The sequence below is a fragment of the Ranitomeya imitator genome, chromosome 4 (genome assembly GCF_032444005.1).
Source record: "Ranitomeya imitator isolate aRanImi1 chromosome 4, aRanImi1.pri, whole genome shotgun sequence".
In the NCBI taxonomy this organism is placed as follows: domain Eukaryota; kingdom Metazoa; phylum Chordata; class Amphibia; order Anura; family Dendrobatidae; genus Ranitomeya; species Ranitomeya imitator.
In genome coordinates, this window is record NC_091285.1 from 397,843,687 (window position 1) to 397,869,937 (window position 26,251).

General features: G+C 43.3%; 1 protein-coding gene across 5 annotated transcripts in view; it reads left to right on the top strand.

Moving 5' to 3' along the window:
* The first annotated feature begins 8,158 nt into the window (after positions 1-8,158).
* IL15RA (interleukin 15 receptor subunit alpha) overlaps positions 8,159-26,251 on the top strand; it is a 122,413-nt gene continuing 104,320 nt past the window's right edge. For all 5 annotated transcript variants that reach the window (XM_069765321.1, XM_069765319.1, XM_069765320.1 and 2 more), the window contains exon 1: positions 8,159-8,419. Coding sequence is in view for 4 of the 5 variants with exons in the window: in XM_069765319.1 (XP_069621420.1) it covers positions 8,329-8,419 (91 nt within the window). In the remaining variant the exon portion in view is untranslated. The remainder of the gene's footprint in view (positions 8,420-26,251) is intronic.

Here is a 26,251-nt window from a genome sequence, read left to right on the forward strand (position 1 = left end):
CTAGCTATTTCTGTTTATAGTGGGTTTTCTTGTTTCAAAAACGCGAACGCAGGAAAAAATGCGTTTAAACACATTTTTTCACCAAATGCGTTTGCGTTTAAAATGCTGCGTTTTTAAACGCAAATGTGAAACCAGCCTTATAAAGCAAGAAAAAAACACATTGGTGAGTGCCATCCATTATTTTATTCGGTTATTGTGGATTTCCTGCATGTTTTTTTCTATATCCATTGAGCACCTACAGCAGTGTTTTTGGAGGCTATGTGGCATTCATGATTTAGTGTGGTTAACCTTATTTCATCTCTTTGAGGTAAAGGCGACTCAGTGGTGCCAAACACTCTTCTGCTGTTGGCAGATTCTCAGGGACTGCACTCTTGGCCAGGGAGCTGTATTTTGATTGCCACCAGCTCATTAATTTCTTCCTCTGTTAGCACACACATGCAGTGTTCACTACTGAACACTGAAGGGCATGCACTGAAAGATTAAATCCTGACACCAGTGCCAGAGTCATGATGTACTTTGTGGGTGGAGTTTGTACAGCCCCGAAGGATGGTATAAATATCCAAATGGCCCTTGGCAGAAAAAAGATTCCCCACCCCTGGTCTAGACGATAGGGGCCAGCTGAGAGGTGTTAGCTACAAAGATCACAGTGTTTGTTTCTATAATACACATAGCCTGTGATCTTTGTGATTATTGCATGGCCACTCCAATTTGTTGGCCACGGAAATGTAGCCTTTCCACCTTATGGATACATATGGTTTCCGAAAGCTGATGGCCGTCACAATCCCCCCAGTACCAGTTGCCCAGTCACCATTACTTCTCTAAGAAAGATGTGCCTGCGCTACAGCAAGTCGCAGACCCGTTTCCTGAAAAATTCTCTGTCTGCCAGGGTGCATTTCAACAATGACACCTGGAAGAGCAAGCATGGACAGGGGAGTTACATCTAGATGGCTGGGCACTGGGTTACTCTGGCAGGGCTGCAACTAAGAATTTCGGGGCCCCATACTGGCAAAAATTTTTGGGCCCCCTTAAGACTCCTCCCAGGCTCCACCCCAGTCCCGCCTCCACCCCTTGAACTGTCCACAGTCCCACCGCCCTGTCTTGGAAAAACTCCATTTTTGCACCACGTCCACACCAATCACACATAAACAGTTCCCAACACAAGATCACATACATAGCCAGCAGCTTTTGTTTCGTCCAAAACATTTTTTAATCCGCCACCACAAGGTCAACTCTTTTGGCCGAGCCCTACTCTATCCTATTAATCATTTGTTAAAATATCCAATACAATTTAGGTATATTTTTATTTATTTTTCAATGTTTAAATGACCAATAATACCACATACAAGGAATAAATACCATCACAACATGACTAGACAACATATCACCACTACAGTGACCGAATAATACCACATACAAGGAATAAATACCACCGCACCATGACCAAATTATTACCACCACATAGTGACCTACAGTATAATACCACATACAAGAAACAAATACAGCCACACCATGGCCGGACCATATATTACCACCACATACAGTACTAACCGAATACTACAATACTGATCATTAATAAAAAAAAAAACACAATACTAATCTACTACATAATTGTCTAAGGATCACTTCCACCTGTTCTTCTGTCTGTCTGTCACAGATATTCATTGGTCGCGGCCTCTGTCTGTCATGGAAATCCAAGTTGCTGATTGGTCGTGCCACGTGGCAAAATCAGCGACGGGCACAGTCTGGCAGCAAAATGGCCGCTCTTTCCTTCCACAGTCAGTACCCGCTCCATACTCCCCTCAAGTCAGCCCTCACACAGGGTTAATGCCAGCGTTACCAGAGCGCGGTGTAACACACTCCGGTAATGCAGCTATTAACCCTGTGTGACCAACTTTTTTCTAATGATGATGCGTACACAGCATCAATAGTAAAAAGATCTAATGTTACAAATAATAATAAAAAAAGGTTATTCTCACCCTCCGACGTAGCTCTGTCCTCGGCAGTGCAAGCAGCAGGTTCTGGTGGCAAAGATGCTATGCGCTCATACCAACCCTGGGACCGGAAGCTGCCGCGTGCACCGCACACAGGTGCCAGGACTACAATTGGCCTTCGGTAGGTGAGTACAGTTAGGTCCATATATATTTGGACAGAGACAACATTTTTCTAATTTTGGTTATAGACATTACCACCATGAATTTTAAACACAACAATTCAGATGCAGTTGAAGATCAGACTTTCAGCTTTCATTTAAGGGTATCCACATTAAAATTGGATGAAGGGTTTAGGAGTTTCAGCTCATTATCATGTGCTACCCTGTTTTTAAAGGGACCAAAAAAAATTGGACAGATACAATAATTTTAAATAAAATGTTCATTTTTAGTACTTGGTTGAAAACCTTTTGTTGACAATGACTGCCTGAAGTCTTGAACTCATGGACATCACCTGACACTGTGTTTCCTCCTTTTTGATGCTCTGCCAGGCCTTCACTGCGGTGGTTTTCAGTTGCTGTTTGTTTGTGGGCCTTGCTGTCTGAAGTTTAGTCTTTAACAAGTCAAATGCATACTCAATTTGGTTGAGATCAGGTGACTGACTTGGCCATTCAAGAATATTCCACTTCTTTGCTTTAGTAAACTCCAGGGTTGCTTTGGCTTTATGTTTTGGGTCATTGTCCATCTGTAGTATGAAACGATGACCAATCGGTTTTGCTGCATTTGGCTGGATCTGAGCACACAGTATGGCTCTGAATACCTCAGAATTCATTCGGCTGCTTCTGTCCTGTGTCACATCATCAATAAACACTAGTGACCCAGTGCCACTGGCTGCCATGCATGCTCAAGCCATCTCACTGCCTCTGACGTGTTTTACAGATGACGTGGTATGCTTTGGATCATGAGCTGTACCACGCCTTCGCCATACATTTCTCTTTCTATCATTCTGGTAGAGGTTGATCTTGGTTTCATCTGTCCAAAAAATGTTATTCCAGAACTGTGCTTTTTTGTTAGATGTTTTTTAGCACCGTGCAGTGAACCCTCTGTATTTACTTCCATGCAGTCTTCTCTTTATGGTAGATTTGGATATTGATACGTCTACCTCCTGGAGGGTGCTGTTCACTTGGTTGGCTGTTGTGAAGGGGTTTCTCTTCACCATGGAGATTATTCTGCGATCATCCACCACTGTTGTCTTCCGTGGGCGCCCAGGTCTTTTTGCATTGATGAGTTCACCAGTGCTTTCTTTTTTTCTCAGGATGTACCAAACTGTAGATTTTGCCACTCCTAAAATTGTAGTAATTTCTCGGATGGGTTTTTTCTGTTTTCGCAGCTTAAGAATGGCTTGTTTCACCTGCATGGAGAGCTCCTTTGACCGCATGTTTACTTCACAGCAAAACCTTCCAAATGCAAGCACCACTCCTGAAATCATCTCCAGGCCCTTTATCTGCTTGAGAATGACATAACAAAGGGATTGCCCACACCTGTCTATGAAATAGCTTTGGAATCAATTGTCCAATTACTTTTGGTCCCTTTAAAAACAGGGTGGCACATGTTAAGGAGCTGAAACTCCTAAACCCTTCATCCAATTTTAATGTGGATACCCTCAAATGAAGGCTGAAAGTCTGAACTTCAACTACATCTGAATTGTTTTGTTTAAAATTCATTGTGGTAATGTATATAACCAAAATTAGAAAAATGTTGTCTCTGTCCAAATATATATGGACCTAACTGTACATGTTTGTTTTTTATTTTAAGTCTTATTTAACCACGCATATAGTGCCCACATTGCTATATACTACGTGGGCTGTGTTACATACTGCGTGGGCTGCGTTATATACTACATGGCTGCTATGTAGTACGTGGGCAGTGTTATATACTATGTGGGCAATGTTATATACTGCGTGGGCTGCGTTATATACTACATGGCTACTATATACTATGTGGGCAGTGTTATATACTATGTGGGCAATTTTATATACTGCGTGGGCTGTGTTATATACTACATGGCTGCTATATACTACGTGGGCAGTGTTATATACTATGTGGACAGTGTTATATACTGTGTGGGCTGCGCTATATACTGCATGGCTGCTATATACTAGGTGGCCAGTGTTATATACTATGTGGGCAATGTTATATACTGCGTGGGTTGTGTTATATACTGTTTGGCCTGTGTTATATACTGCGTGGCCACTGTTATATACTGCGTGGTTACTGTTATATACTGCGTGGCCTATATTAATGCATCGGGTATTCAAGAATATGTCGTGGCCTGTGCTATATACTATGTGGCTGCTATATGCATACATATTCTAGAATACCCGATGCGTTAGAATCGGCCACCATCTAGTATCACCATAAGTGCCATTATATACCTGTACTTAGTATGAATGAAGTGTCTGTGTACAGGAAATACAATGATCAGTGATATAGATGAGTCTCCCCCGCCAGGGCCGTGGGGTACTCAGTACCGGGTCCGGTGTTTCACAGGGAGATGTCACGGTGGTGACCCGGTGCATGGCCCATGGCGCCCAAGTAAAAGGGGAAAGGTCTTTAAAGGGAATAAAGTTTATGTTCGTGATGCCACCTGTGGTATTCGGTCAGTGGAGACCGACGCTGCTTTAAGGGGTCCTCTGAGGTGATGTTATGGCAGCTAGATGGTATAACTTCCCACAGGTGAAGTATATACTCAGGGCTCCCAGTGTGCAGATGGAAGATGGTGAATGGGGCAGTAAAGAATGAGGACACAGGTTTGCAATATCTTTACCTTGTTTACTGAAGACTTCAGGCAGCCACAGTCCAGGGCACCAGATCACAGGGCGGGCAGGGTCCAGCCGGCTTGGAAGCAAGTTAGGAGTCCTCTTATCCAGGTGGAAATCAAAGAATTCATCTAGCGCCTTGGTGTTGTAGTCCCTTACTGCCTATGGCTTCAGACAAGGTCTTCACAGATGTTCTCTCTCTCTGTTCCCCGTATAGGATAGGACATAACCTGTATGACTGGTGACTTGAGTCTGTTTATAGGGACTCTAGCACGCCCTGGGCTCTAAAGGTGTCACCGTGTCTCCTGGGTATTAGGGCTGACAGGTATCGTGAAGTTCAGCTGTCCTGCCGGTCTCTGATGTAAGTCGTAGAGAGTCCTTACAACCTTGGTGTTCCGGCTACCGGTTTCTGCACCTCAGAAGGAGGCAGCCTGCTCGGGGCTAGTCACCTAGTAAATAGGATCAAAAGATCCCCCTGGTGGCCTGGAGTGTGAATGTGTTGCATGCTTGTGTTAACATCACTCTCCCATGAGGAGAGCAATGCTGCTGTGACTACCAGGAACCTAGTGCACCACATACACAGGAGCTCTGTAGATAATGTCAGTGTGCAAGGAAATACAATGATCACCAGTGACATTATACACAGGAGCTCGGTATATAGTGTCAGTGTACAGGTAATACAGTGATCACCAGTGACATTATACACTGGAGCTCTGTATATAGTGTCAGTGTACAGGTAATAGTGATCAGTGACATTATACACTGGAGCTCTATATACAGTGTCAGTGTACAGGTAATACAGTGATCACTGGTGACATTGTACACATGATCTCTGTATATAGTGTCAGTGTACATATAATACAGTGATCAGTGACATTATAGACAGGTGCTCTGTATATAGTGTCAGTGTAGAGGTGATACAGTGATCACCAGTGACATTATACACAGCAGGTATGTATATATTCTCAGTGTACAGGTAATACAGTGATCACTGATGACATTGTACACAGGACCTCTGTATAACGTATACACTACACCAAATGAATAAAAAAGGTGACATAGTGTCACTCTGCACAGTAACAGGACCCCCATTGAAAACTGTATCCTCAAAATTAAAATACATGACTGCAGTAATAATATCCCCTAATTACCCCCTAGGGTAATAGCATCCCCCCCCCCCTATTCTGACCCCCTTGTGTGTCATTTCTGGCTCCATCCACATATTTTCCCATCCTACCCTCATGAGTATCCATTCTCCCCATGTGATGTCCCATCCTGCCCCATATGATCTCCCCATCCTGCCCCATCTGTCTTCATTCTGCCCCATCTGTCTCCTTCCTGCCCCATCTGTACCATCTGTCCCATGATCCTGCCCCATCTGTCCCATGATCCTGCCTCATCTGTGCCAGGATCCTGCCCCATCTGTCGCCATCGTATCCATCCTGCCCCATGATTATGTACCATGTGTCTCCATCCGGCCCCATCTGTCTCCATCCTGCCCTTTCAGTCCCCATCCTGCCCCATGTTCTTGCCCCATCTGTCTCCATCCTGTCCCATCTATCTCCATCCTGCCCCATCTGTCTCTATCCTGCCCCATGTCTCCATCCTGCACCATGTGTCTCCATTGTGCCCCATCTGTCTCCATTCCGCCCCATGATCCTGCACCATGTCACATGGTGCAGGATCATGAGGCAGGAATGAGACAGATGGGGCAGGATGGAGACACATTTTCCATGTGTCTCCATCCTGCCACCCAAACATATTGCGACTTGCTGCTTTCAATAAAGATTAAAAAAAAAACACCTTTCTTCTTACCTGGCCGTGGTCCAGCAGCAACGTCCATCCCAGGCATTTCAAGCACGGACTCGCTGGCGAATGACAATGACATCATACACCGGTGACGTGCGTGCTTACATCAGCTGCCAGCCTCCTATTGGCTGGCAGCTTTTAACTATTGCATGCGGGCCTACACAGCAATATAATTTAACTGAACCTGCGTTAGAGAGATTTGGAGATTAGACTTAAGATAGATAAAGTGTTAGCAGAAGCTTTCAGATTTAGGGTATGTGCACATGTCAGGATTTCTTGCAGAAATTTCCTGAAGATAACCGGAAATTTTCTGCAAGAAATCCGCATGCTTCTTTTCGCGTTTTTTTCCCATTTTTACAGCGTTTTTTTACCGCTGAGAGGAGACATCGCTGGAGCTGGGTGTCGGTGAGTATTTCCTGGCAAGCGGGGGGCGCACAGGGGATGGGAGGCGAGAGGGGATGCACAAACTTTATTTTTAAGGGGAAAGAAAAAAAAAGATTATTCATTCCTTCTCTCCAGCGAACGCTGCTGGGAAGAAGGGATGAATTCCGGCTTCAGCACCATACGCGGCGGGGACAGCGCTTACAGTAGCGCTGTCTCCTGCACGGCACACGGACTGCACACGGACAGCGTCCGTGTGCGGTACGTGTTTTACACAGACCCATTGACTTTAATGGGTCCGTGTGATCCGTGCGTTCCCACAAACACTGACATGTCTCCGTGTTTTTCAAACGGACACACGGTCCGTGAAAACACGCTGACATGTGCAGAGACACATTGATTTTAATGTGTCTACGTGAGTCAGTGTCTCCGGTACGTGAGGAAACTGTCACCTCATGTACCGGAGCCACTGACGTGTGAAACCGGCCTTAGCGTCTTCTGGCGACAGTGGCCTGTTCAGAGCTTATCAAAATTTAGGTGGTAAAAACAAACTTTTCATTCCTGTCATGTTACTTTGCATTAATTCCTGAAAATCATCTGAAGGGTTAATGAACTACCTGAAAGCAATTTTGAATACGGTTTTTAAAATGGTATCACTTTTGGGGGTTTTCCAATGTATAGGACCCCCAGAGTCACTTCGAAGCTAATCAGGTCCCTAAAAAAAATAAGGGTTGTAAATTTCCATGAAAAAAATGAAAAATTACTGTTACCTTCTAAAATTCTAACAAAACAAAACAACACTTTACATATGGTGCTGATGTAAAGCAGACGAGGGAAATGTGTTTCATTATTGTTTTTGTGTGGTATGACTATCTGGATTAATGGGATAATCAGTTAAAGTTTGAAAATTGCATTTAAAAAAAAAAAATTGTCACATTTCTAATATTTTTAGAAATAAACGCAAAACATATCAACTTAAATTTACCATTATCATAGAGTATGATGTGTCACAAAAAAACAATCTCAAAATCACTGGGATTTGTTCAAGCGTTCCAGAGTTATTACCACATAAAAGGACACTGGTCAGATTAAAAAAAAAAGTTGGCTTGGTCACTAAGGGGTTAAAAGGCGTATCTCCCGTTTGACAGGCTACAGAGCCATGCTGTATCCAGCTGCTTCTTTTAAATGAAAGTGAAAGTAATTCCCGCCGCACATCAGGAAGCTTAGAAAACGAATACTTCATGGCTTGCAAGACAGTAAAGCATGCCTTCTGGAGAGAAGGTCTGGCTGCAGCTAGCAAAGAGAAACACATGCGTATAGAAGTGTATTCCCACGCGGTTTGCCCTCTGTAAAGTGCTTCAAGCTACCCATCACGCGTGTTGCTGTGTCTGATGGCCGTGGCCCTGACCACAACACTCACAACTTCACTCCTGATGATCTTGATTGCCCAGCAGTTGTCCCTCACAGCTGAAAGTAAGGAAGGTAAGAGGCGCGGTTTCTAAATTTGGAATGTAACTTTAATTGTTGTGCTTTTTTTAGCCTGCAGAAAGGGTTAATGGTATATGTACTGCTCCATTATCATGCTTTTTTGGGTATTACTAGGTTCATTACTGCTATTTAGTGGAATTGTGTTTTCATGTATCCTAAAGCTAAAGCTAAAAAAAAGAAATAATAATAATATACAAATAATAACATAGCCAAAACTAATACACAAACAATAAGATTAAATTTAATCTGTCAGCTAGAAATATAATTATTGTCCATTGATCTGTTACTGAGAAGTCAACACTTTAAATTATAAGCAAAATAAGCTTTCAGAGCTATTGTAGATAATTCTTGTTTAACTTGGCTAAAATATTTTTTTAATTTTACATCTGAAAATAAAAGTATAAAGAGTATCAACCAATGAGAGTGCTGTATGTTTAAAAATGAAATATTGTAGATATGAAGCCTCTGGTACTGCAGCTCTGTTCTGCTTGAGAGATGATTCCTGTTATCAGGAATTTATAAACTAAAGACGTTGTCAGGTTGGAATTGATATACAATGAGGCTGAAGATATGAAGCCTCTGTCACTCCAGCTCTATTTCCCACCCAGCGCTGCTTCCTCTTGCTTGACTGAAAGCCTCTGTACTATGTTACTTAAAGCAAACCTGTCAGCAGCATTTTGATAAGTAAACTACAGACAGTGTCAGGTTGGCGCTGTTATGCTGATTAAAATAATACCTGGGGTGAAGAAATCCTTCTTGTGGTTCTTGTGTAATCAGTGTTAGAAGCTTTCAGTTAATGAGATGCCCGTGCTTCGGGGCAGGACTGTAGGCAGAGTCTTATCTAAGCCAGAGAAATCAAGGAGAGATCTGCCCACAGGCCCACCCTAAAGCACAGGATTGGGATGAGGAGGGCATGCATACCAGGATAGGGAGGAGGGGGCCATCCATACCAGGATGGATGGGCATGCATACCAGGATAGGGATGAGGGGGCCATGCATACCAGGATGGGGATCAGGAGGCCATGAATACCAGGATGGAGGGGCATGCATACCAGGATAAGGATGAGGAGGCCATGCATACCAGGATAGGGATGAGGGGGCCATGCATTTCAGAATAGGGATGAGGGTGCCATGCATACAAGGATAGGGATGAGAAGGCCATGCAAACCAGGATGGGGATGAAAGGACAATGCATACCAGGTTTACACTCGAGTCAATAAGTTTTCCCATTTTTTTGTGGTAAAATGAGGCGCCTCGGCTTATACTCGGGTCGGCTTATACTCAAGTATATACAGTTAAGTCCTTATATATTTGGACAGAGACAACATTTTTTTTATTTTGGTTATAGACATTACCACAATGAATTTTAAACAAAACAATTCAGATGCAGTTGAAGTTCAGACTTTCAGCTTTCATTTGAGGGTATCCACATTAAAATTGGATAAAGGGTTTAGGAGTTTCAGCTCCTTAACATGTGCCACCCTGTTTTTAAAGGGACCAAAAGTAATTGGACAGATTAAATAATTTTAAATAAAATGTTCATTTCTAGTACTTGGTTGAAAACCCTTTGCTGGTAATGACTGTCTGAAGTCAACTGCATCTGAATTGTTTTGTTTAAAATTCATTGTGGCAATGTCTATAACCAAAATTAGAAAAATGTTGTCTCTGTCCAAATATATATGGACTTAACTGTACAGTACTGAGCGATAACTGATGTGTCTCTATGACAGAAAGCCCTCTATGAATTTCCTCCTGGCAGCTGGGCTTTCAATTCGGCGGTCACACAGTGTCAAAAGGCTATTATCCTGCAGAGTAACCTCATACTTGCAGGTTAATAGCATTTCTCACATGACAGGTTCCCTTAAAGGTTATAGTAAAGGTTAACAGTGCTCTATACAAATATGTTTGTTTTTTTAGTATTTTTTTTTTACTTGTCTTGGTGGCTTCAGCATGCTTTAGGTAATTTTTTCTACAATATTTTCTTTAGGCTTTGAAAAACAACAGGAAAAATGTATCCATCAGATATAACAAAATAAAAAATGCCACTGGGAACACTTAAAATGCTGCTATTTTTTTTAGGAAAGCATCAAATATGCTGAAAAAGTTGTGTGTTAAGGAGCATTTATGTGTGTAAAAATACTTTACTGAGATGGTACAATTTTCTTCCTACTTGGTGTTCTTTGTGTCCTGACCCACTGTACACTCTATGGGAAATATAATGCACTAGCTGCCACATGATTGTGCCTAGCTTTTGTCCAAAGGAATAGTACTTGTTCTGCCAGCAGAGTTGAGCCAGCCTGCTCCCTTTGGTAGAGTAGCATTTAGATTTTAATTGTCGTGTGACCATTGGGAATGAGAAACCTATACTATGAAACACGACTCAATAGTTAAAATGTATATATTTATTAGTATATTAATACAAAACATATAGACAAAAAAATGACAATTAAAATTTCTCAACAGAAAAAGATGCGGGAGCTGGTAGGTGACAATATAATACATGAGAATCATAAGTAAGATCGCAGCATGATGGAAAAGAATATGCGGATTTGCCCAGTATGAATACTAAATCAATCAGGAATAGGGTGTCAAAAAATAAAAAACTAGTAATTAATGGTGAGATTTAAATTCCATAATTGAAAAATAGAGACTAGAAAGAAGTAGGTCCAAAGTGCTCACTGACATCTGAAATTCAGGAGGGTATTTTGCAAATAAAGTGCTTGTAGAGTGCCTACATTAATTCAGTGTCAGTGTCCACAATGGAAAAACATCTTGTACAACCACTACCACCACCAGGCAACATGTGGTAGTAACTGTACAGTTGTAAAATGGCATGTGTTTGAAAATGAAAAGGAAAAAGTGCCTGAAGTGCTGTATGCTGCTTACCCGCGCTCTCCGCCTTGCCCAACGCGCGTTTCACTGCAGCTTCAACCAGGGACCTGGACAAGGGGGCCGTACAAAATTATCAACTTGAAAATGACCCTGGCATATTTGATGAAACAATTAACTCACCCATAATGTGATGGTAAACTGCTTCTCTTTGGTGTAATGATTGATGTTAGGGAGTATTGATGATTTTGCTACTCACAACTGCTTTTCCAGATTTGCGTAGGTCTGGACTCTTTATGATTAATTTTTAAAAGAACTTGCAGCAGTAAGTTTTGAATATAGATGTAGATTACTCTACATGTCTCCTCACAGTGGGAAATCATCACTACTCATGTAACATTAAGGATCTCAAGCAGTGGGTGGTCTACATCACATAAGAAATGCTGGGGATAAAGCATATACATCACATTTGAGATGCTGGGAATGGGGTATACATATCTCAGGAGGGGTTTCTGGAGACAAAATCCAAGATAGGCTGGGGAATAAACATCATAGGAGAGGATGGGGCATATACATCACAGGAGAGGCTGGCGCATATACATCACAGGAGAAGCTGAAACATATACATCACAGGAAAGACTGGGCCATATGCATCACAGGAAAGGCTGGAGCATATACTTCACAAGAGAAGATGGGGCATATACATTACAGGAAAGACTGGCCATATGCATTGGAGAGGCTGATGCATATACATCACAAGAGAAGATGGGGCATATATATCACAGGAGAAGCTGAAGCATATACATCACAGGTGAGGCTGGGCCATATGCATCACAGGAGAGGCTGGAGCATATACATCACAAGAGAGGATGGGGCATATACAGTGTCTTGCGAAAGTATTTGGCTCCCTGGAAGTTTTCAACCTTTTCCCACATATCATGCTTCAAACATAAAGATAACAAATGTAAATTTTTTGTGAAGAATCAACAACAGGTGGAACACAATTGTGAAATTGAACGTAAATTATTGCTTATTTTACATTTTTGTGGAAATTCAAAAAAACTGAAAAGTGGGCGTGCAATATTATTTGGCCCCTTTAAATTAATACTTTGTTGCACCACCTTTTGCTGAGATTACAACTGCAAGTCACTTGGGGTATGTCTCTATCAGTTTTGTACATCGAGAGACTGAAATTCTTGCCCATTCTTCCTTGGCAAACAGCTCGAGCTCAGTGAGGTTTGATGGAGATCGTTTTTGAACAGCAGTTTTCAGCTCTTTTCACAGATTCTCGATTGGGTTGAGGTCTAGACTTTGACTTGGCCATTCTAACACCTAACATAGTAACATAGTAACATAGTTAGTAAGGCCGAAAAAAGACATTTGTCCATCCAGTTCAGCCTATATTCCATCATAATAAATACCCAGATCTACGTCCTTCTACAGAACCTAATAATTGTATGATACAATATTGTTCTGCTCCAGGAAGACATCCAGGCCTCTCTTGAACCCCTCGACTGAGTTCGCCATCACCACCTCCTCAGGCAAGCAATTCCAGATTCTCACTGCCCTAACAGTAAAGAATCCTCTTCTATGTTGGTGGAAAAACCTTCTCTCCTCCAGACGCAAGGAATGCCCCCTTGTGCCCGTCACCTTCCTTGGTATAAACAGATCCTCAGCGAGATATTTGTATTGTCCCCTTATATACTTATGCATGGTTATTAGATCGCCCCTCAGTCGTCTTTTTTCTAGACTAAATAATCCTAATTTCGCAAATCTATCTGGGTATTGTAGTTCTCCCATCCCCTTTATTAATTTTGTTGCCCTCCTTTGTACTCTCTCTAGTTCCATTATATCCTTCCTGAGCACCGGTGCCCAAAACTGGACACAGTACTCCATGTGCGGTCTAACTAGGGATTTGTACAGAGGCAGTATAATGCTCTCATCATGTGTATCCAGACCTCTTTTAATGCACCCCATGATCCTGTTTGCCTTGGCAGCTGCTGCCTGGCACTGGCTGCTCCAGGTAAGTTTATCATTAACTAGGATCCCCAAGTCCTTCTCCCTGTCAGATTTACCCAGTGGTTTCCCGTTCAGTGTGTAATGGTGATATTGATTCCCTCTTCCCATGTGTATAACCTTACATTTATCATTGTTAAACCTCATCTGCCACCTTTCAGCCCAAGTTTCCAACTTATCCAGATCCATCTGTAGCAGAATACTATCTTCTCTTGTATTAACTGCTTTACATAGTTTTGTATCATCTGCAAATATCGATATTTTACTGTGTAAACCTTCTACCAGATCATTAATGAATATGTTGAAGAGAACAGGTCCCAATACTGACCCCTGCGGTACCCCACTGGTCACAGCGACCCAGTTAGAGACTATACCATTTATAACCACCCTCTGCTTTCTATCACTAAGCCAGTTACACCTGGATACCTGGATACATTTATTTGTGAACCATTCCATTGTAGATTTTTCTTTATGTTTGGGATCATTGTCTTGTTGGAAGACAAATCTATGTCCCAGTCTCAGGTCTTTTGCAGACTCCAACAGGTTTTCTGGTCCTGTATTTGGCTCTATCCATCTTCCCATCAATTTTAACCATCTTCCCTGTCCCTGCTGAAGAAAAGCAGGCCCAAACCATGATGCTGCCACCACCATGTTTGACAGTGGGGATGGTGTGTTCAGGGTGATAAGCTGTGTTGCCTTTATGCCAAACATATCGTTTGACATTGTTGCCAAAAAGTTCGATTTTGGTTTCATCTGACAGAGCACCTTCTTCCACATGTTTGGTGTGTCTCCCAGGTGGCTTGTTGCAAACTTTAAACAACACTTTTTATGGATATCTTTGAGAAATGGCTTTCTTCTTGCCACTCTTCCATAAAGGCCAGATTTGTGCAGTGTACGACTGATTGTTGTCCTATGGACAGACTGTCCCACCTCAGCTGTAGATCTCTGCAGTTCATCCAGAGTGATCATGGGCCTCTTGGCTGCATCTCTGATCGGTCTTCTCCTTGTTTGAGATGAAAGTTTAGAGGGACGGCCGGGTCTTGGTAGATTTGCAGTGGTATGATACTCCTTCCATTTCAGTATGATCACTTGCACAGTGCTCCTTGGGATGTTTAAAGTTTTGGGAAATCATTTTGTATCCAAATCCAGCTTTAAACTTTTCCACAACAGTATCACGGACCTGCCTGTTGTGTTCCTTGGTCTTCATGATGCTTTCTGTGCTTCAAACAGAACCTTGACACTATCACAGAGCAGGTGCATTTATACCGAGACTTGATTACATACAGGTCGATTATATTTATCATTATTAGGCATTTAAGACAACATTGGATCATTCAAAGATCCACAATGAACTTCTGGGGTGAGTTTGCTGCACTGAAAGAAAAGGGGCCGAATAATATTGCACGCCCCACTTCTCAGTTTTTGAATTTCCACAAAAATTTAAAATAACCAATACATTTCTTTCAAGTTCACAATTGTGTTCCACTTGTTGTTGATTCTTCACCAAAAATTTACATTTGTTATCTTTATGTTTGAAGCATGATATGTGGGAGAAGGTTGAAAAGTTCCAGGGAGCCGAATACTTTCGTAACACACTGTACATCAGAGGAGAAGCTGGGACATATATGTAAAGTGACAGAGGGCAGTAGCTGTGTGGGTGAGCTGCTGCCCCATGATCCAAAACACTGATGACATACTGATGGCACTGCTTGCACTGGTACTGTTTTTTTCTGGCTTTATACAGATGTGGGAAGGCAGTTAAACCTCTCGCATTTGAAATGAGAGCATCTTCATTTACAACTATTTATTTTAGTCTTTGCTTTAGCTAATTTCCTATTTAATGTTCCAAAGTATTTCAAATTGGAGACAAAATTTATTCGGCGAGCTCATGCACACAGAAGAGCTATTTGAGGTGGGAATGCACAGAGGCATATAACATTTTTAATTTCTGATTTTGCTACATATATGTTTCAAAATGTACATACATCTTGCATGCAAATTTTGCCACGGATTTGCTTCAAATTTCATGTTGTAAAATCTGCATTAAATATCTGGCACGAATATACATTTGTTTCCAATATTTTTGTGACCTTCTTAGTCATCTGAATAGGGTTTTAGAAATCCACGTTTGTGCTGCAGAAACAACCCCATTCACATGTATGGAAATTATTTGTAGTTCCTCCCTCACATTTTTACACAAAATCTGCTCAGTAAATGTTGCCCTCCTTTTCGCATGTTGTGCTGCCAGTCTGCCAATTCCTGGGATTCTTCAGACTAGCAGTGGACTGAGACACTCTTCTATCCCCCTAACCCACCCTTCATCATCATCATCATCATCGGTCCATCCGACAACAGGCAAGTGTCTCAGAATACCGTTGCAAAGTGTAGGGTAGTCTGAAAAGATGGTGGCTTTCTTAGGTGAAAGAAGGGTTTAGAATTGGCAAAACAGCAGCACAGTAACTGAGAAGTCAAAAGCCAAGTACATTTACCCAGTCTAGCTTAATCACATGTCCGTGAATTCTCTCAGACCATGTGCCACTGAAAAAAATCATGGAGTTATTTCCGATTTTCATCCAAAGCCTGGGCAAAATCACCAATACAAGCCCATGGCTCTGTGAAATTCACAGGCAACACATGGATGCCATCAGTGTAAAATCTGAGTGCTTTTCGTGTGCTGTCCATGTTTGACATTGTAACGGATAGGAGAAGCTTTGCAAAAAAAAAGAATAGTCAGTATGAATAGTCACTCATGAAACACTGATTGCAAAAACTGACGCACTGATTAAACACTGATGAAAATCAGATCCAGAACACTGATAAAATCGTACCATTTATCTTGCATAAGAAAAATCACTGATATCTGAATCAGGCCTCACTGGGCATTCATTAGCTAATGTGAGATTTTTATATAAAACTGTATAGTCATTTTAACTATCTATACTAAGACATGAGATAGGCTTCTGTGGAATTGTGAAGTGAAACTTATTTGGCGGTTGTCATCTATTTTTTCATTTACCAAGAGTATTTCCTTTTTCATCTTTAAAAAAACAATTCCACATTGTAGGAAAATGAAAGTAGTTGGTGTGTAAAATATAGGATGTTTTGTAATTTTTATTTTAAATAGGTGATATTTTGACAAGTTTACACAGAGATCTGTTATGACCTGGTGGTCAGGACAATAATGGACCTGGTGGTTAAGAGCACACAGAATGACCTGATAGTTACTGATAATATAGGACGAGCTCTGGGACATGGGAACTCTGCTGACCGCAATCCCTAATCCTATCAACCACACTAGAAATAGCCATGGATTGCTCCTAACGCTCCCTATGCAACTCGGCACAGCCTAAGGAACTAGCTAGCCCTAAAGATAGAAAAATAAAGCCTACCTTGCCTCAGAGAAATTCCCCAAAGGAAAAGGCAGCCCCCCACATATAATGACTGTGAGTAAAGATGAAAATACAAACACAGAGATGAAATAGATTAAGCAAAGTGAGGCCCGACTTACTGAACAGACTGAGGATAGGAAAGGTAGCTTTGCGGTCAGCACAAAAACCTACAAAAAGACCACGCAGAGGGCACAAAAAGACCGTGAGTCGGTGCGGAGGCGCTCCCTCTGCGTCCCAGAGCTTCCAGCAAGCAAGACAGCAATCAAAATAGCAAGCTGGACAGAAAAATAGCAAACTAGAGAAAAACAAGCAGTCACTTAGCTTCTGCTGGTAAGACAGGTCACAAGAACGATCCAGGAGTGAACTAGACCAATACTGGAACATTGACAGGTGGCATGGAGCAAAGATCTAAGTGGAGCTAAATAGAGCAGCCAGCTAACGAATTAACCTCGTCACCTGTGGAAGGAAACTCAGAAACACCCACAGCCACCAGAGAAAGTCCATGGACAGAACCAGCCGAAGTACCATTCATGACCACAGGAGGGAGCCCGACAACAGAATTCATAACAGAGATCCATCTATTTTCTGCATTAAATATTATTCAACCTACAAGAGAAAAAAAATGAGCAAAAACCCTGCTGTAAATAAGTAAAAAGCAAAAAGTGCATCTAAATAACACAGAGTTTTAGTAATACTGTTTTTGATCAAAAATAACATAAAAGCCATCCCACCACGTCAAGGTAACTCTGATCGGGACAGTCCTACACTAATATTAAAAACCTTACCATGTGTCAATGTTGACCTCAGTGTGAATAAGGGCAGACAACAGGACTGGGCCCAACCAGTAGAACACCAGCCTGGGGGAGCTTTATATACAATCTCCAGCTCAGAAAAGGGTGGCCACACCCCAGCTTGCACAGAATGCAATAATACAAAGAAAAAAAAAACACAAAAATTAATCTTAACTTAAATTGTACCCATGTAGCACATAAACACATGTTCACATTGGCCATAAAACATAAAACCTACAAGAGAAAAAATAACATGATAGGCTTCTGTGGAACTGTAAAGTGAAACTTATTTGGTGGTTGTCATCTATTTTTTCATTTTCCAATTGTATTTCCTTCTTCATCTTTGAAAAACAATTCCACCTTGTAGAAAAATGAAAGTAGTTGGTGTGTAAAATATGGGATGTCTTGTAATTTTTATTTTAAATAGATAATATTTTGACAAGTTTACACAGAGATCCATCTAATTTCTGCATAAAATATTATTTGTAGCCACCACTTGCCTATATATGAAGGTCAACTTTGGCCACTTGCACTCTACCTGCATTAGATCCATGATATGGTTTTAAAAGGGTTTTCCATTGATAATATTTAAATACCTGTGCTTGGTTGCTTGAATTAATAATAATATATTCGCCACTACTCACCTTATCAAGTTCTAGCGAAGCCTCTTTGGATCGCCCCCACGTAAGGGCAATGGGGTACTCGGTCCTTCAGTTCCCTCAGCGAGGATGTCACCGTGGCCCTATGAGGGGCGCCCAACTAAAAGGCAGAGTTCGTAGATAACGGTAGTGTTCGTGACGCCACCTGTGGTATTCGGTCAGGGTGACCGACGCTGCTCAGGGGTCCGCTGGGGTGATGTTATGGCAGCCAGGTGGTGTACCTTCCCACAGGTGAAGTATCTCCCCAGGGCTTCCCAGAAGTGTAGATGATGATGGTGGATGATGTAATGCACGGCAAATAACGAGGACACAATGGGTGCAGTCTCTTTACCTTTACTGAAGGCTTCAGCATCCACAGTCCAGAGTGCCGGATGACAGGGTAGGCAGGGTTCGGCCGGTCTGATAGTAATTCCAGAGCCCCCTTATCCAGGTGGAAATCAGTAGCCTTCCCCTTGCGCACAGTAACGTAGTAGGTCCCTACTTGCATTAGCTAACATAAGGTCCTCACTGTTGTTACTTCTCTCTCTCTGTCCCCCAGATGGATAGGACAAACACGTATGACGGTGGTGGCCTGAGGCTATTTTATAGGGACCCTAGTGACGCCCCTCCTCCACAATTGCCACCGTGTCTGCTTAGTTGTTTAGGTCGGACAGCCAACTTGGAATTCACTGCCTTGCCGGTCTCTGAAGTAAAGCATAGAGTCTATTACTCCCTCTGTGTTCCGGCCACTGGGTCTGCGCTTCGGAAGGAGGCAGCCTGCTTCTAGCTGGTCTCCCACCGATGTTTCACTCCTGTTGCTATGACTTCTTTTCTCACTCACGACAGCACAATTCCTTTCTTGTCCTTTCTTAGGATGCTGCCGCATGGGTTGCAGGCGCAGCTCCATGTCCTTCTTTCCTTCCTCCTCAGACTTCAGTTTGGATCTGACCAGGGATCACCCCAGCCAGCTCGACCTGGAGACCTTTCCTCGTCGGTCCCCGGCCAGGAACTCTCCTCTCCTCCTTCTGACTATCTCCTTCTCCCTCCAGTCAGCTTCTGTCTACCAACCCACCAGTTTTACCCTATGTGAGGAGTGGCCTAGTGGATAGAACCCTTAGCTCCCCCTAGTGGACTGGAGTGTGAAGTGTGTTTGTGGCTGTGATACCTGGCAAGGTGAACTCCTTTGGTGCCATCAGATGTAACATCACTCCCCCTGGTGGAAGAGTGACGTTGCTGCAACGACCAGGCGCTGCACTCCCTTCCCCCCCACCCCCCGTTAAATCCAGCACTCCGGGGCTGGGAAAAGAACACATCAATTACAGGTTAGCAAAAGACATGCAAAATTTTTGAAATGCTTTAAAACAAATTAATTTAACAGTGCTTCCCCTTTATGGGAGGTGAGGACACTTGAACGTTACAAACAAGAACATATTTACATTGTGCGTATTACCTTTTAAGGCAAAAATAGAAAAGAGACAATTACTATCTTACTATGGAACGCAATTACCCATACAGATATTCTATCTGCTAAGCGCAATTACCCTATAAGGGTATACTATCATTAACCCTTAAAGTACAAATCAACATTTTCCTTATTTTTCTTCTTCATATGCAGGACTATCTGTCTACCCCTACGGGCCTACTGCATCTTTCTTCCTAAGACCTCAATTTTATTTAAAGTACATCATGTAAATTATTTCTTATTCTGAACACTATAAAACATTCTATACTAACTAACTTCTGAAGGCGACATTATTACCCTTTAGCAAAGTGCAACAAGTAAACATTCCCTTTAAGAGGGAAACTCAAGTCTTTTCTGAGGTAGTGCAAACAATCAACAAGTCAGTTATAAACTTTAAGACAATAAAAACTTTCATATCTTCATCAGGAACAGTTTGTTCGCAAAGTTTTCTTTCTTGTAAAACCAGTAGAGAGCACCTTTAAGAAGGTGCAAACTATGTACAGACAAGTTCTAATCATGCACAGTTCATGATTTCAGTGTTCTTCAAACAATGATAAAACTTGAAACAATAGGGATCCCGGGTAAACGAAGGGATCCCTTTAAATGTTAACCCTGAACGGGTTTTGAAGCAAAAGAGAATGTTTTTAAACTATGTACAGTTTTTCAGGGCTCCGAGGTTTATTGATGCCACTGTATCCAGGGCCCGGTACAAGATCTAGTAACCTTTGGCCTTGGACGATCTGTGTATATGTCCTCGTTTATTTCGACCCCATGAATCAGTTGTTCAGACACAGTCAGGTCAGGGGCTGCAATCGCGGTCTGGGTGCGCAGACCAGTCACTGCATCACCTTGTGCTGCCACGTCCTGTGTGGCTGTGGGGGTGGTCAAATCAGGCTACCAGGCACTGGGTGACAACATTAAGGGGGCACTCTTCCTCACTTCCCGTGCACGCCAACCGCCATCTGTCTAGTAGTGGGTGTACGTGACTAGGTCCCCCTTTTGCGCCTCATAGACAGTACAGTCTGTCTCCACGGGAGATGATCTTTCTTTGTCTGCGGCGGGGGCCCCGATTGGTGGCTCTATCTCCTGTATATACCCCATGCCAGTCTGGTGGGGAGAGACCACCATTACCCCCCATCGCACCGGAAGCGCAGGTGTCAGGTCAGATGCAGGGCAACGATCAACCGCTGGAGTCAGCCTGGTCCCTGGGGTGCTGGTGCTCTCCATACCTGCACTGGATATGGTCCCTTCGGCACCGATCCGCTCCGTCGTCCGGGATGCTGGAATCGTTGACTGCCCGGCCGTCAGCCCCACCTGGGTGTTCTCCCGGTGCAGGGTAGGTCCCTCTTCCCTCGGTGCCATAAAGCTGTTGTGCCATGGCAGTCGATGCAGCTGCTCTACCCATAGCTGTACGAAATCGATTTCCTCTAGCGGCGGCATGTCCGAGTATTCCTCCTCTGATGACTTGACGCCGCAAGGAATCAGGTCGCTCTCTCCCAGGTCCCCGCCGGTAGCCATCTCTGCTCCGGGACCTTCGCTCGCTCCCACATGCTGCTCCTCGATTTTTGGGGGTCTGAGCTCCTGCATACCTGAGCTCGTCATCCTGCAGCCGTAGTCGGAGAGGGCGGTCGCTACTTTTGGCGGCGCTTTCGTGGTCTCCTCCCATGGCACACCCTCCTTCTCCAGCGCTCCTCGTGGCTCGGTAATGGCGGCAGTTTTGGCGGGAATCTTGGCGGCAAATAGCAATACACAGTCTTTAAGCAATTCACAGTTCTTATACGATTCTGACACAGTTCTTAGGCTCATATGACCCGATTTTTCAGGCTTAAGTCCATCCTGTTCGTGACGCCAAAGAGTTGGATTGTCCCCACGTAAGGGCAATGGGGTACTCGGTACCGGATCCTTCAGTTCCCTCAGCGAAGATGTCACGGTGGCCCGACCCGGACCGTGGCCCTATGAGGGGCGCCCAACTAAAAGGCAGAGTTCGTAGATAACGGTAGTGTTCGTGACGCCACCTGTGGTATTTGGTCAGGTTGACCGTCGCTGCTCAGGGGTCGGCAGGGGTGATGTTATGGCAGCCAGGTGGTGTACCTTCCCACAGGTGAAGTATTTCCCCAGGGCTTCCCAGAAGTGTAGATGATGATGATGGATGATGTAAGGCGTGGCAAATAACGAGGACACAATGGGTGCAGTCTCTTTACCTTTACTGAAGGCTTCAGCATCCACAGTCCAGAGTGCCGGATGACTGGGTAGGCAGGGTTCGGCCGGTCTGATAGCAATTCCAGAGTCCCCTTATCCAGGTGGAAATCAGTAGCCTTCCCCTTGCGCACAGTAACGTAGTAGGTCCCTACTTGCATTAGCTACCATAAGGTCCTCACTGTCGTTACTTCTCTCTCTCTCTGTCCCCCAGATGGATAGGACAAACCCGTATGACGGTGGTGGCCTGAGGCTATTTTATAGGGACCCTAGTGACGCCCCTCCTCCACATTTGCCACCATGTCTACTTAGGTGTTTAGGTCGGACAGCCAACTTGGAATTCACTGCCCTGCCGGTCTCTGAAGTAAAGCGTAGAATCTATTACTCCCTCTGTGTTCCGACCACCGGGTCTGCGCTTCGGAAGGAGGCAGCCTGCTTCTAGCTGGTCTCCCACCGATGTTTCACTCCTGTTGCTATGACTTCTTTTCTCACTCACGACAGCACAATTCCTTTCTTGTCCTTTCTTAGGATGCTGCCATATGGGTTGCAGGCGCAGCTCCGTGTCCTTCTTTCCTTCCTCCTCAGACTTCAGTTTGGATCTGACCAGGGATCACCCCAGCCAGCTCGACCTGGAGACCTTTCCTCGTCGGTCCCCGGCCAGGAACTCTCCTCCTTCTGACTATCTCCTCCCTCCAGTCAGCTTCTGTCTAACTTCCTAACCAACCCACCAGTTTTACCCTATGTGAGGAGTGGCCTAGTGGATAGAACTCTTAGCTCCCCCTGGTAGACTGGAGTGTGAAGTGTGTGTGTGGCTGTGATACCTGGTAAGGTGAACTCCTTTGGTGCCATCAGAGGTAACATCACTCCCCCTGGTGGAAGAGTGACTTTGCTGCAACGATCAGGACTCTGGGGCGCTGCACTCCCTTCCCCCCCTCACCCCCCGTTAAATCCAGCACTCCGGGGCTGGGAAAAGAACACAACAATTACAGGTTAGCAAAAGACATGCAAAATTTTTGAAATGCTTTAAAACAAATTAATTTAACAGTGCTTCCCCTTTATGGGAGGTGAGGACACTTGAACGTTACAAACAAGAACATATTTACATTGTGCGTATTACCTTTTAAGGCAAAAATAGAAAAGAGACAATTACTATCTTACTATGGAACGCAATTACCCATACAGATATTCTATCTGCTAAGCGCAATTTACCCTATAAGGGTATACTATCATTAACCCTTAAAGTACAAATCAACATTTTCCTTATTTTTCTTCTTCATATGCAGGACTATCTGTCTACCCCTACGGGCCTACTGCATCTTTCTTCCTAAGACCTCAATTTTATTTAAAGTACATCATGTAAATTATTTCCTATTCTGAACACTATAAAACATTCTATACTAACTAGCTTCTGAAGGCAACATTATTATCATTTAGCAAAGTGCAACAAGTAAACATTCCCTTTAAGAGGGAAACTCAAGTCTTTTCTGAGGTAGTGCAAACAATCAATGTCAGTTATAAACTTTAAGACAATAGAAACTTTCACATCGTCATCAGGAACAGTTTCTTCGCAAAGTTTTCTTTCTTGTAAAACCAGTAGAGAGCACCTTTAAGATGTCCCACCGATGTTTCACTCCTGTTGCTATGACTTCTTTTCTCACTCACGACAGCACAATTCCTTTCTTGTCCTTTCTTAGGATGCTGCCGCATGGGTTGCAGGCGCAGCTCGGTGTCCTTCTTTCCTTCCTCCTCAGACTTCAGTTTGGATCTGACCAGGGATCACCCCAGCCAGCTCGACCTGGAGACCTTTCCTCGTCAGTCCCCGGCCAGGAACTCTCCTTTCCTCCTTATGGCTATCTCCTTCTCCCTCCAGTCAGCTTCTAACTTCCTAACCAACCCACCAGTTTTACCCTATGTGAGGAGTGGCCTAGTGGATAGAACCCTTAGCTCCCCCTGGTAGACTGGAGTGTGAAGTGTGTGTGTGTGGCTGTGATACCTGGTAAGGTGAACTCCTTTGGTGCTATCAGATGTAACATTGCTCCCCCTGGTGGAAGAGCGACGTTGCTACAACGACCAGGACTCTGGGGCGCTGCATCTTCACTACTGTGTCTGGTTTTTGTTGACAGGTGACAAAAGTGCCCACTGATTGGCTGCAGCGTTCATGTGCGCTGAGACCTGTCAAAAAAGACCCAGAGACATTGCTGGAGAAGTGGAATGTTAGGATTGCCAAGTATTTTTAACTCCAGCAAGCAGATTTAAAAGAAATAGAAAATACCTGAATGTTCACTAATTTTGCTGCACAGAAGTTAGATCAATATGTGTTGAAATATCATTGTGATAAAATATTCAAGATTGCTGTAAAACACGATGGATCACAGTGTGCATATAACATGATGTTCTCTTCTGATCAACTCTTCATGCCATGACATGCATATTCATTTGGAAAGTCTACAAATTAGGGCTCTCTCGTGCGTGAGACTCAGAGGCTATATGCAAACGACCGTCATCTCATACTCTGCTGTGAGTGTGACCCGAGAGTCATTATACGGTGATCTGATTTTCTCGTATGTGATAACTGGATCACAGGTGCCAAGTGCAGTCCAATGTTTTGCACGTACCTATAGACTTGTATAGATGGACACTGTCCTATATATGATGTCAATTGCAGCATGCAGCATGCCGACTCGGCATGAGAAAAAAAACGTTGGTCAGCACAGTTCCATAGTATAACATTGGAGCTAGTGTTATACAATGAAACATCGGATAAAACTCATGTGAGTTAAACGCTAGCTACTCACCAGTGTTATTGAACCCTTAGGTTGTATGCCCATGATCAGGAATAGTAGCGTTTTGAAAGCAGCCTATTTTTGCGGATTCCAAAATGCACCGTTGTACAGCACGAGAACAGTGGATGGAATTGATAGCAATTCCATGACCACTGTTCCCATTTTTTTACGTAGCATAAACTCACCTACGGTGCAGGTTTCCGAGCCGCAGCATGTCAACTTCTCTTTTGGGGGAACGCTCAGCCTTCTGTGCAAACTTCCCCCATAGACTTGCAATAGATGTGGTAAATCTGTAGTTAAAAAAAGAACAAGCACTGTAAAGTGTGTTTACACAGTGCAAACACACCGAAAAATGCATCTATATCATAAATAAAAAATTACATGGGGTCCCCCCTATTTTTGATAACCATCCTAGGTAAAGGAGACAGATGTGGGCTTATATTATCAGGTTTGGAAGGTCCATGGTTACTTGGTCTTTCCCAGCCTAAAAAAACTAGCCTGTAGCTGCCACAGAATTGATGCATCCATTAGATATGTAAATTTGGGCACTTTGCCCTGCTTTTCCCGATTGCCCTGGTGCAGTGGAAATTGGGGTAATAGTTTATGGGGTTGATGTCAGCTTTGTAGTGTCATCCAAGTGGTTAGTAATGGAGAGGTGTCTATCAGACACCCCATTAGTAACCCAGTAATGAAAAAAAAAACACACACACAGGAAAAAATAGTTTATTTTAGAAAACACTCCCCCACACCTTGTTCACCAATTGAAATGCAAAAATAAAACTAAAAACATGAAGATCCGATGTAGTCCACCGAATCCGAAGTAGTCCAAAAATGGACACTGGAAAGACAGAAAAAGAAAAAGTTAAAGAAATAAAAATAAGAAACACTCCCTTATTCACCAATTATTAAAAAAAAGTCCCTGAAGCTCTGACGTAATCCATGGCGATCCCACGACGTCCAGCGATTCTGTACAGCAACCTATGGAGCATCATTCTGAAAACAACGCTTGATAGGTCACTCCCGGTCATATCTCATGAGCGATGGCATTACTGAGCTACTGTGGTCATCGCCCGTGAGACATGCCCGGGAGTGACCTATGAAGCGTCATTCTGAGAATGAAGCTCTGTAGGTTGTTGTACAGAATCACTGGACTATGCAAAGAGAATTCATACTCCAGATCTAATCTGCAGGCTGTGTACCATAAGCCAGGGGTGTCAAACTGCATTCCTCGAGGGCCGCAAACCATGCGTGTTTTCAAGATCTCCTTAGCTTTGCACAAGGTGTTGTAATCATTATGTGTGTAGGTGATTAAATTATCACCTGTGCAGTACAAGGAAATCCTGAAAACATGACCTGTCTGCAGCCCTTGAGGAATGCAGTTTGACACCTCTGCCATAAGCAGTAAGAGGGCCAATTATTTATCAGGTCAAAAGCGGCCAATTGTTGATCCTATTTTATTTTCACTGTTCCCAAGTTGTTGTTTTTTAATCCACCTTTTTATTCAGTGTTAATTTTCATATTTTTCACTGATTGGGCAAGGGTCGAATGAGTCCCGGGGGAGAGTCTTTAAGCTGTTCTGCATTATTACCATGTGAGCAATTCCCCCTTTGTAAAGACCATAAAAATTAGGACAAAATATAAAGGGCCATATCTCTTGAACCATATGGTGAAATACTGAAGGGAGCAGTCAGAATAAAAAAAAAATAAAAAAACGGGCCACTT